The following is a 13,147-nucleotide window of genomic DNA, read 5'->3' on the forward strand; positions in this document are numbered from 1 at the left end:
AACAAAATGTAGCTATAAACCGCTAATATAATTATTATATTTATTATTTCTAAAATTTACTCTTAATTAATTAACATTTGGACTCAAGGGCCCAAAAAATTATTTAAAAATAAATTATAAAAAAAAAAAGGCAACATGATGGTTCGAGCAACTGTCTTGGTTGAGCTCGAAAAATTGACAAAGGAACCATCTTTGTCAATTATCAACACTTTATTTATGACATCTCCACATTGTGGGAGGGTTCAACAGACCTAAGCAATACACAAGGCACTATATGCACATTCGAAATCTTCAGCTTAAATTTTCATTCAATGAACGAAAAAGAACTTCAGAGTGATGTTCAACAGTTAAAAACTCGACATAAATTGAAGGTACCACACTACCACTGCATGAAATTTAACATTGAGAAATCTGAGACTTCCTCTTTGCTAAGAGAATAAATTAATGCCATAGAATATAGGCAAGACAAAGTTATGAAAGAAGCACTCTATTGGCAAAGAATGTGATCTTGAAGTAAGTGATTTATATTGTATTTCTGGATGTTCCGCTCCAACTTAAGATGATAGCAGCAATATCTTCAGTGATCTTTTATTCATCTACAACGCCTCTGGTTTTGAGCAACTATGACGAACAAAATTAAGCATCACCGGCTTCCAAGTGTAGCAGGCGGGAGTGGTTGAACAGCAGCAAGAGGATTCACTTGATAAGAGAATGCAAGTTGCCAGAAGTCAACCAAAGCTTTCTTCGTAGATGAAGCTTGTCTCTTAAGAACACTGTAATACAAAATGGGGAAAAGTCGGTGAAGACAATAAGCCCAGATATCACTTAATTCACAAACAATACATGTCTAACATAAGCCAAGTCCAAGTACGTAATAGCTAGCATTTGCAAACTTAACTATGCCAGAAAAGATGGCAGAAAGAACCGATACAAAAACAATATGCTTAACTGGACATCTCCACATCATTCTATAGTTTCATTAGATTTTTGGATTGGCAGCAAACTTAAAAGACAGATATAGGTGATTCTGACTATGGTTTGAGATTCTTATACACCCACAGGTATAACATGAAACATTGCTAAAGAGGCTCAGTTGCATCATGTGCTTGAATGTGGTTTACTTGTTACCTATGTACATACGGCAACAAAACGGCGACTCTTAACTGATGCAACTACTACAAGAGTTAACCCTTAACATCAAAGGTTTCTCATGACTATGTGCAATACAAAAAGCTAGAATTATAGAGCCAACCCAATGATAAATAGACTTATTTCGCGTGCTAAACAATGATTTATATCTTCTAAACCTGATTCCATTTCCTGACAAGTTAATTCTCCAAACATTTTTGATGGAAAACGCCTTAGAGTATATTCTAAGGGCTCGGTTGGCAGGAGGGATAAGGAATCACTAATCCCAGGATCAGTTTTAGGATGAGTTTATCCCATGTTTGGTTGGGATAAAGTCGCTGGATAACTTATCCTACTCCCAGGATTGTAGTGTTATTTTTATCCACATTGAGGGTGGGATAACAATCCTTGGATAACTAATCCCAGGATAACTTGTTCCCCAACCAAACGAGTCCTAAAGCATGTACATCCTTTATGTTTCTCAATAAACAAGAAACATCCTGATGTATTCAAAAAATTAACAAATTTTAATCCAGAGTCAACTTTTCATCCAAACTAACGAATATTTCAAAAACACATGCATAGCACATGATTCACCAAATGGAGCTGAAAATATTCTTTCGTCCCCATTTGAGAGTAGCACTATCTTCTTACCTAAATCCGAGCAAAAAAGTAAGTGCAGAAGCCCATGCTTCTCAAGTCTTTCTATTTTCTCATACGGTCAATAATAATTTCGAGCAGTATACAGTCTAAAAAAATGTGAAGTCACTGGAAGCTAGCTAGTAGTATATTTGATCAAGCTTTCTGAAAACCGAAAATGTTTTTGCTTCAAAAAGGCACTTAAATATGTGTGTATCTTTTGTGTGGAATTGCATCTGCTAAACGTTCTCCATGATAGTTTATGCTAATCAGATTAATTATATAGTTTTGACTCCACGAAGAAGATAACATTGATGAGCAAAAATTTGCCAAAAACATCGAGCATTGACAGAAACTTTCAGTCATCTGGACTATTGCAGTAGAAGATTTCTCTAGGCAAAAAAAGAAAAAAGACACAAGACAAAGGAGTATCAGAAAATTGAAGTTTGAAAAGAGCTGACAAACTTTCTTGATAATTTGGCAGCATTACTAGAGTAGTAATTCCCAATGAGTAAGGTTAATACAGATGAACAGAAATAAGTTCTTCTTTTTTGCACTTTGTACTGCCGATTTTTGCAGGCAAGTCAAGAAAGAATGCTTAAGTGAGTTAACAGATAGTAACACATTTTTATACTGGGGAATACTTGTAAGAAGCAAGCTTTTTTTTAAAAAAAAATGGGTAAAATTTGGATTGATCAGCATTTAGGGCTACGCAGGCCACCTCCAAAAATTACAAAATAGTCATAATTAGTTACAAGGAACCTATAAAATCCACTAATTGGATTTCTTTCTTATATTCTATTGTTTACACCAAAAGCCTAAAGTAGTAATAATTTTCCATTTAATATTCTGTACAGAGCATTCTTTCCCTTGAAAGATCCTCTGATTTCTCTCCTTCCAGATAATCCAGCAACTCAGGAGGTCTACTTTGTGCTCTGGCATGCTCCAGTTCATATTAGCTAGGCTGAAGAGTTCCCACACTTGGGCAGTTACTTCGCACAGAAGGAAAAGGTGCTTGCTGGTCTCAAGTGCCTTTTTGCATAGTATACATCTTAAGGCAACGTTAATACCCTTTTTCTGCATAGACTCATATGTCAAGCAAGCTCTCTTAGCCACTAACCAAGTAAGCACTTCACCTTTGGTGGAGCCACGCTCTTCCAAATGGTATCCAAGGGCCTGCTGCTCTGCCTGAATTTTTAGCTTATACCCATTCGTAAACTCTATTAGCAGAGAACACGCCATATCAATTTTTCTTATTCCATGTTGGTCTCAGGGAATCCAGCAATCTTATTCAGCAAATCTATCACCCAGGTTATTTCTCAATCATTAAGCAACCTCATAAAAACCAAGTTCCATCCTAATGGTGACACATTTCCTGTATGCTACGTTCAGGGCTTACACATATAGAGAAGAGCCCAGGAAATAAAGATAGTAAGGTGCCATCACCACACCAATCCTCTTTCCAGAAAGAGATTTTGTGCNGCCCCCCCCCCCCCCCCCCCTCTCCCCCCTTACAATTTTTACCTTTGTGTTTGCCTTTGTCAACAAGAGATTTCTAATGGACCTCCAAACTCCAACTTCATAGGTGGTAATCACTTCATTTGTGCACCACTGCCCCTCCTATCCATATTTTACGGGATATCACTCCATAAGGGCTGATTCTCAACAAACTTTCCAGTCCCTCCATCGCAATAATAAAACAAAAAGGGTGACAATGGTCTCCTTGCCTAAGACCCCTTTCTGCTGGAAAAGAACTTACAGGTTTTCCATTCATCAAAATAGAGAACATGGCGGTTTTTATGCAAAATTCAGTCCATTTGAGCCATCTAACCCCAAATCCCATCTGTCTAAGAGTGTTGATTAGATAGTTCCAATTTAGGTAATCATAATCCTTTTCTATGTCCAACTTGCACATCACCCTTGGCACATCATCTCTAATTCTGGTATCAATTAGTTCACTAGTAACAAGTGCAGCATCCATTATCTGTCTCCCTTCGACAAAAGTCATCTGATGATTGTTAATCAACCAACTCATCGCCTTCTTTGATCTCTCAGACAATATTTTAGCTATTATTTTGTATACCCCTCATGCAAGGCTAATAGGCCTGAAGTCCTCTTAAGTCATTTGCCCTCAATTTCTTTGGATACAAGGCCATGAAAGTGGCATTGAAGCTTTTTTCAAACCTCTGCATGCAGTGGAACTTATGGAAGGTTCGCATCAGATCTCTTTTTACTGTGTCCCAGAAAGCTTGGAAGAAAGCCATAGTGTACACCCATCTAGCCCAGGGGCCTTGCCTGCTACACACATCTTAATCCCTTCCAGCGCCTCCTCTTCAAAAGCCCTTTCTAACCCCTCATGCTCTTCTAATGTTATGCCCTGTACATCTAGAATGTTGAGATTTCGCCTCCAACATTCATCTTCCTTGTACAAGTTTTGATAGAAAGCAACTATTGCATCCTTAATAGCAACGGGATCATTAGATTGTTCACCATTTATCATTAACGAATCAATAGTGTTGAGTCTTTTGTGAGCTGTCTGTAAGGTTGATCGGGATAGAATTCAATGATTGAATAAAGTTGAGCATGTGATTCTTCCCTAACATTTCTATGGAATTTGAGGAAGAAGATAGAGTAGTTACTCAAATGGTGAGGAGAGGGCATATTCTATTTTTTCTGTTTCAAAAGTGTATCGCGAGCATTGCATTTTTTATTTGTTTTTCACTTAGTGTTTGGATGGAAAGTTAAACTTTGGATCAAAGTTGTTTATTTTTTGATACATCACGAATGTTTCTTGTTAATTGAGATGCATTTGGGATGTCCTTGAACTTTAGGGTATACTTTAGAGATGTTTTCTGTTAAAAAGTCTAGGTTCAAATATGCATGTATCTTTATACACAGCTTCACATTAGTGCCACACAGCTGCAGTAATCAAATATAAAGTGCATTTCCATCCACTGTCTACAGTAAGTTGAATTTGACTTTGATCCAGCAAAAACAATAAATTAAAGATCAAGAATCAGTTTTAGTGTTTCAAGATAACGGAGGGAATTTGTCAACTTGATATGTCCACTAAACCATGTGCTAATACTATGCAACTTAAGTTGATAAGGGAAAAACATCTTTCAATTCAGAAGTTGTGCTCTAATTCGCTTTATCCTATACAGTGACCATGTCATGAGAAAATTTGGTAGATTTTACACAATAATATGTGTATCCCACAGCTATAAGATGAAGAAAATCATAATAAGAGTAAATTCTTCTTTCTCTAGAAGAGAAGTGGCAGAGAGACTATATTACCTCCATAAAGAGGCTTGTTTTCTCCGCACGATATAGTAAACAAGTGCCGCCAAAAAACCAAGAGAGATACTTCCATTTGATAAGACCAAGCGACTACTTCCAAACTTCAAAGTGACTGTACGAAACCACCACAATGGAGTTCTCCGTCTAGGGAACTCCAGAATTGATTGTTTCTTGGTGTTCTCTCCCTTAGACTGGTCTCTGTGTTCCAAAATATTTGCTGTTCCATTGCATGATTTTTCTTCAATCAGGGAAGTGGAATCAGTTGTGCATTCATCTATTTGGAGTGGTAAAGCTGAGGACTGTGAAGTGCTGACCAGCTTTAAAGTATTCATGGAGTGCAACTGCCTCAAAAGGTCCTGGAATACATAGAAATAATTAGAAAATTCCCAAGCTATAAGTTACTCTGTCACAAAATAGCTAAACCACCAACGGCATATCAAAACACAACAAAGGTGTCTCAGTCAGACTGCACTGCACAGTTCCTATAAGCATATTTCTCTTTCAACAAAGTTTAATCTCTCAAAATTAGGGGACTATATATTTAACCATAAATCACCAAGGAAGTTCAACTCATAGTGCTAAGAACCTCAAGAATATAAAATCCAACAACATACTTATACAAGGAAAACAACACAGTTACTCCAATTGATGCCCTATACAAGCAAAAAACTGGAAGAGTGTAGGGGACAAAAGAAAAAAAAATCACATGAGACCACCATTTTAATAAAATGAAGCAAGAAAGATTATTGTTTACCTGCCTCTTCTCCTCAGGTAGAGGGGATTTCTCAACCCAAGAGATAGCAAGATCCAAATTTCCTAGAATCCTCCCCAAAAAGGTTATCACATAGAGCTCAACAATTTCCAGGTACTTATCAACTCCAAGGGAAATCTGATTGCTAAATTCTTCCATGCTTGCACCAGTATAATACTTTCCATCAACATATCTCCACTTCGTAAGGAATTCCTCTAGAATTTCTTGAACTTCAGCAGAAGGGCCATCTGGTATCTGGAGACACACCCTGGAGAAGAAGTTTAGAATCATTTCCATATTAAAGAAGGGAGCCTATCTAAAAATGGTGAAGGAAAAGGAAGTTATGAGGAGCAACCTTGCAATAATAATAACATTTCAAGCTCGGGAGAGGGATCATGAAACTTTTTCCTGTTTACTTTGGATACATGGGATACCAGGGAGTACATGGTTTCAGATTCAGGATCTCAAAACCAAAAGAATAACAACGCAAAGAGTGTGTCTCGATTTTTAAAGGCACTCTTCTATTTTATGCCATTAAAACAATTCAAGTTATAGAGATCCAGTATGAAAAAAAGTGAATGATAAAGGAATTGCAGCATGAAATTGAGAATGGTAATTAAAGTTGTATTCCAACAATGACGCCCAACCTTATTAAAAGGAAAACAAATCATCTCACTAGACCACCAAGCTGAGAAACATCAAACTCATGTGGACGATTATCTGTGCTAAAGGAAGATGTGCAATTATTAGGGAAATAGCATGTCCAAGAAATGAGGTACCCAGTAAGGAAAACTTGGGCAGGAATAGCAGTGACTGAACCAAATAGCATTTTCAGCTGCTTCAGTATTTCTGATGTCCTGTCAAACATATAAACCATATTAGTGTCAGAATGAAAGCACACTCGAAGCGTTTTTTTCTACAAAAGAAAGCAGCAGGATTACCACATCGAGATGAGAAAGCAGTTCACTAGTCTGACCAATAATACACATACATCAGAGCCACTCCATATAAGGCATTTCAGATGTACTCATAAATCCAAGCAATATCAGAATCTTAGTTGTGTGGACTCTTCACTTCCGATGCTGTAACCGCGTCGGATTCTCCAAAAATATACTAGTTCTGGAGAATCTGACATGCACCATTGACATTTTTGAAGAGTCCAAGCAACATAGATCAGAATATATGTGTTCTATTTGGAGGAAAACATTTAGTTTCCAGTTTTGCCATGTTCGGTTAGTCAACACTTTTGGAAAGCATTTTCTCGAGGAAAACAAGTTCCTTAAAATTAGGAAATAATGACTTCCCTAGTAGAAGGAGGGAAAAACAAGTTCACAAGTGGCATTCTATATTAGTTGTGTGCTCCTGCCCCCAATACACCTCATCTTCATCTCCAACCCCACCTCCCGTAGTGTTATATACAAATGCTTTTAGTGTAAAAAATTCTCTTACATACCGATCACAAGAAAATAAGTAAGAAACCCTCTTATTTTCCTAAAAAAAAATTTTCTTCCTACCTAACAACCGAGACTCTATCAATTCAACGCAGATGGGGACAAACATATTCCTCTGCAGTAAAGTTTTTTTTTTTTTTTGAAACGGGTAATGGCCCTCTGCAGTACAGTTTGTAACAGCTAATAATGAAGCAACTCTCAATGCTCAAGTAAGATTGTCATTTAACCCTAACTCAGGCAAACGATATTTTCAAAAGTCTTGTAATAGAATAAGAAAATGCAGGTAATATACATAAATGAATAGAAGTGGCATAAACAAGTACCTCCCCAGCTCTGTGTAGGACTGCACCAAAATCATGGCAGCTGATTCCAACATATCACCCAATTCGCAATTGTCTTCATTCATTTTACCATTTTTCTCAATTAATTGCTCAATAATTGAGGAAGACAAAGTTGCTGCTTCTTGGAACATACAACACACCAGATAACTACAAAATTGAACATGACAATTAGAAAGCAATTTTGACCCCAAAAAAGAAAAAGAAAATTCGTTGCTGGGTAATTGGCCCAAAAAAGGAAGAAAAGAGTACCTCTCTGAAAGCTCAATTTCATCCCAAGTCAGAAAAGATGGTGCACCCTCCATAGACAACTCTCTTCCAGGTAATCAAGCGTCTGGTTTGGGGCTATTTTTTTTTTAAAAAAAAATAATCAGTATTTGTAGTTTCGTAAGGTACACTCAGGTGCGCGCACAAACATTTTTCCTCTATTCTGTTCTTTATACACTTTTACAAAAAAAAAAATATAGCCAGATGTGTTACTAAAAATTCTCTTAATAACTGTAGGAGGCCAAAAGCCTACAAGAAAATATGGAGGAAACTAATCCAATATACAACCAAACCAACTAAGCCTCAACCCCAAACTAAACGGATTCAGCTCCAATTCCAGTACTGGAATATAAATGAACTTATTTACCAAAGGAGAATTCCTTCCAGCCAATAATGAGAACTTAAGCATTGTTGAGAATCTTAAAAATGAAAAATTAAGTGACACAATGGAAAATACCAAAAGCATGCAGTTTTATAGCAAAACATACCCAATTGAAGAGAAAGATACCCAAATAGCAAACCGCAATAAAAAAAGTTTACTTGGAGAAACAAAATGTAGGGTTTTAAAGTGAGAAGTTTACTCGTTAGCCACAAAACATCAACTTACATGATCTGATCAAAATTCTAGACGAAAAACTCAATATTCCAATTTTACTTTTCTCTATACCTAGGGTTACCTTCTATACAAACAGAAAAAAAACTCATACACATAGCCAGAGACAAAACTGAAGATTCAAGAGAAAATAATCAATTTTGGCGGAAGAAATTCGAGAAAAAAAAGGAGTAAACTTACCAGATGTTGTTTGTTCGGTGATCGGTGATCGGAGGAAGGAAGAAGGCGATAAGAGGTTTATTGTTTCGTAAGGTAGGTGCCACGACAAAGATGTTTGTATATTTGTTGGGAGTGCCATCTCAAATGGTATGACGGAGCAACTTAAATTTAATTGGAGCTTTAAAATGATCTAAAGATATTATTGAAAAATATAAAAAAATATTTAATGCAAAAGGAAAAATAATATTTGTAATTCAATAAGCTCAAAATAATATAAATATAACAGAAGAAGACGAGAGAAGTAGATGAAGAAAAGGATTTTTCTTTTATTCAAGTGTGTTATTAAATGATAAGTGAAATCTGTATTTATAATGTTGAGATATCACTCACAAAAGTCATCTAACTAATAGATACATAGTTATTTACATTGTTATTCAAAAGGAGAGATTCATATATCATGTAGGAAATGCACATACATGAATTTGATTAGTAGTTCTTGAATAAACCAAATGGACATCCACTATTCAATGGATTTATAACGCTCCCCTTTGGATGTCCATTGATGATGTATCTCGTTAAAATCTTGCTAGGAAAAACTCTGTGGGATGAAGGAAAAATAGTACAAATATCTCTTGATCCGCATTATTTGTTGTCTCATTAAAAACTTTGACAGGAAAATTCAGTGGGACAAAGCCTCGATCAAGAAAAAAGAACGCAACGCGTATTATACTCCCTTGAATCAAAATATCACTTAATTTCTTGTGATGATGTCCTCAAATATTATATAGCAACTTCTCAAGTATTGATAGTGACAATGGCTTTGTGATCAAATCGCATTCACGAAGATGTTGCATGGTTGAACCCATCATGATATATCATTGTCTGATTTCATGGATATGACAAGGCTTTGACCTTAGCCGAGTACATTCTTGAATATTATTCTATTCGTCATGACCTCGTAATTGTAAGTAAATTGATCATTCAACTTATTCGTTGCAACAATCATCTTGTGGGCATTTTCATTTGCAGTTGATTATCATCGTATATACTAGTTGGTATTTTTTTTTCAAAGAAAAATCACACATTTCCTGAATATGGTGTGTTATTGATCTCAATCAGACGCACTCTCAACTTACTTCATGAAGGGCTTTTATTTTTGTATGGTTTGAAGATGTGGTTATCAGCGTTTGTTTTATTGATCGCCATGTGTTTCAGATCGAACTATTTGTGGATCAGACAAATATACTGCATCTGCGTAATCAATCAATTTCGACTTCAATTCTTCGAGATAGAATAAACTCATGTCTATGGTCATTCGAAGATATCCAAGTATGTGTTGTAACACCATTTCAAGTCCTTTTTGTTGAGGAGGAACTGTTGCCAGTAAATTTACAAGAAGCTCTTCATTCTTCTTTTGGGATCAAAGTGAATCTTTATTTATGTCAAAGTGATCTCATAATCATTCGGATACTCAATGATTTATTTATGCCAGGCGATCTCATAATCATTGTGGTACTCAATGAATGTGATTTATCCACATAAAATTGCATCAAAATTTTTCTGTGTATGTTGATTGATGGATAAATATTAAATTCGTCAAATTCTCACTCTGTTGGTCAAAAATTTTTTTTGTCTTTCTAGGATCATTTCATTTTAAATTTCCTTCTCGAACACTCATTAGCTTTCAAAAGCTCTTTAGGAGTGTTAATAATGTTCAAGTCATCAACATACACAACTATTATAACAAATTCAGATCCTGACATTTTCATAAAAATGTAAGGACAATTAGGGTAATTCTTTTTGTACCATTTTCCTCCTTGATTATATCAATCCATATAAGAATTCTTGAATCTTTGTTAAAAAAGTTTCTTTCAAACTTTTATATGCTCCGAACACCTTGATTGCTTTAAGGATTTTCATATAACCCTCAATATTGTTTAGTTAGACATGATAATTATGCATTACATGTATTCAAGTTTTTATATATTTTCAAATCAAAGCAAATCTCATTGCATCCACCATGCGAGAAAACATCTCCAATAATGTCATTTTTTTTGCGACAAACCTTTATGCCCCAAGGCACAAGTCGTACTTGATATCTTATAGTTATGTTATCGCATAATAATTTATTTGTACCCACTGACATTATACCTTGATTTATGAACTATCAATCCAAAGAGTCACTTTTCTAAGTCAAACAAAATATACTTGAATTATACATTTTACTTGGACAATCATTTATTTGTTCACACTCTATGACAGATTTGAATTAAAAATCCGCATCATAATTTATATCATTGGGCGCTACTTTATATCAAAGATACTGTCGACGGTTATTTGATAAATGATTCCAGTATAACATAAATTATCGAGATCTCTTCATTTTTCAGGTATGTGAACCTTTTTCAAGGTTTTATGGAGTATTATGTCAATGGGCTCTTTTACAGCACTTTTCTCATTATCATGACCATATTTATCATTTGCTCATCTCCTTCTTCAAAGAATTTTACATTTGAAACCGATTGGTTTATTACACTTTAGACGTATCATAAACTCTATCCTTTAAAGACTTTTCATTAGAGAATTTTCATTTGAATTATAACATAGGGTTCCGGCAATAGATTTGCAACATTATGCAAATGAATTATCACTTGAACTTCAAGTTCACATTTTCTTTTAACGAGGATCTAGATAATTCATAATTAACCTTACAATAAGTTTTAGTTGTGAGTCATCTCTCCTCGTAATGTTAGATATCTAACATTCAACCCCATATCATTTGAAATCCATCTGGTACATGGTGGAGCAATTAAATCACGTACCAAATATTCAAATTTTAGATAGAAATTATTTGGTTCCTGACCCTGAATTAATTATGATGGAAAAACATTGTTGGCTTGATGCATACATGTGTTTCTACATGTTAAATAAATATCTCATACCAAATCATATTTGGGTGTTTTGCTCTCATACCCATGGTTTAGCTATAATTTAGAGACATACAATTTCTGTTAAATCAGCCAGCATTATCAATAGAATTTCATAATTTAGAATTGTGCTCTTAATTTAGAAATTTGAGCAAACAATCTTACAAAAATCAATTTGTAAGTTGAAAATAAAGCACATGTGACCATCTCATAGTTGCATCGATCATATAGTTGAAAATGACCCACATGACAGGTGAATGTGCCCATATTCACCTTTTTATATGTTCCAAAAACTTCAGGATATTACAATTCCAACTATAGCTGGTAAAATGATCATTTACAAGAGAACAAGCAACACAAGAAAATTCTTAAAAAATCTTGTATTTCTTCATCATATAAGCCACATGAATTCTCAATTACATTTCATCACATTTAAACCAGAATGGACATCCACTATTCAATTGATTTATAACATAAGCTCATATCTCATTATTTTTATACTTTTTTTTAATAATTTAGAGCAGAACTATTAACTCAAGTTTGCCTCATTTGTTGGCTTCTTCTCCAAGCTACCTTTTACGCAAAACTACTCACTCCAATTTTGCCTCCTTTCCAACCTTTTTCTTCTTCCCAAGCTACTTTCTACGTGAATTCCATTAATGAATAATATGACAATTTTAGTGCAACACGAAGAAAAAAAAAGCACACATGAAACGGAAAATCAAGAAAGCATCAAATCTTTTCTACTATTCAAAGTTTATTTAGCATTTTGCTATACTTTTCTAAGTTTTCATCTTTTCCGCAAATATCTATCATACTTTCTTCTTTATTCATTATATGTCATCTCCTTATATCTATGACCTCATACACAAATTAAGATGTTGCTCGAAATATTTATTACAAAATCAGTTCTTAATAGACGGCATATGAACAATATTTTTGCTGGCGTGAGGTAAACATGTTATTATATATATGATTTCACAGATTGAATATATTTTTATGTTTAATTTTAGTTTATCAATGAAAAAAAAATAAAAGTCAAATAACCATATTTGATTTACGTACTCATTCAATTGAGAAGTCAAATATGAGAACCGACAACAAAAAACATCATTTATTATGCACCTTATAAAATAAAAATTAATGTACATAAAAAGTAGTTCTGAAAATGAAATGTAGTTGTTTTTAAAATATGTTCATATCACATCTAAAAAGTTTAATTCAAATACTTTTAATATATTTATACTATTAAGTTGGAATAACTAGTCCTTAATAAAATTGTACCTATTTAATATGAGTTTCTTATTATGTCAATTTACTTATTTAAGTAAGGGTATTTTTTAAGGGAAAAGGGTCTGATATACCCCTCAACTTTATTATTTAGAGCTGATATACCCCTTGTTATGAAAGTGGCTCATATATACCCCTGCTTGTAAACAAATGGCTCACATATACCCTTTTCCTCTAACGGGAATGAAAAAAATAATAATTTTAATCTAAATTTTTATTATTTTTTTCTAAAAAATATAATACCATATGAGTAAATTTAATCCTCGTCAAACATATTTTTTTTT

At 34.4% G+C, this 13,147-nt stretch overlaps 1 protein-coding gene across 1 annotated transcript; it reads right to left on the reverse strand.

Moving 5' to 3' along the window:
• Window positions 1–275: 275 nt before the first annotated feature.
• On the reverse strand, window positions 276–8,800 carry LOC107024128 (protein APEM9). Its single transcript, XM_015225028.2, has 7 exons — window positions 8,668–8,800; window positions 7,860–7,952; window positions 7,593–7,757; window positions 6,598–6,675; window positions 5,822–6,086; window positions 5,065–5,423; window positions 276–773 (listed from the first exon to the last, which is right to left on the reverse strand). Exons 2-7 carry the CDS (start codon window positions 7,910–7,912, stop codon window positions 644–646), a joined length of 1,050 nt encoding a protein of 349 aa, XP_015080514.1. The 5' UTR covers window positions 7,913–7,952; window positions 8,668–8,800; the 3' UTR covers window positions 276–643.
• Window positions 8,801–13,147: the final 4,347 nt, after the last annotated feature.

The sequence above is a fragment of the Solanum pennellii genome, chromosome 7 (assembly GCF_001406875.1).
Source record: "Solanum pennellii chromosome 7, SPENNV200".
Lineage (NCBI taxonomy): Eukaryota > Viridiplantae > Streptophyta > Magnoliopsida > Solanales > Solanaceae > Solanum > Solanum pennellii.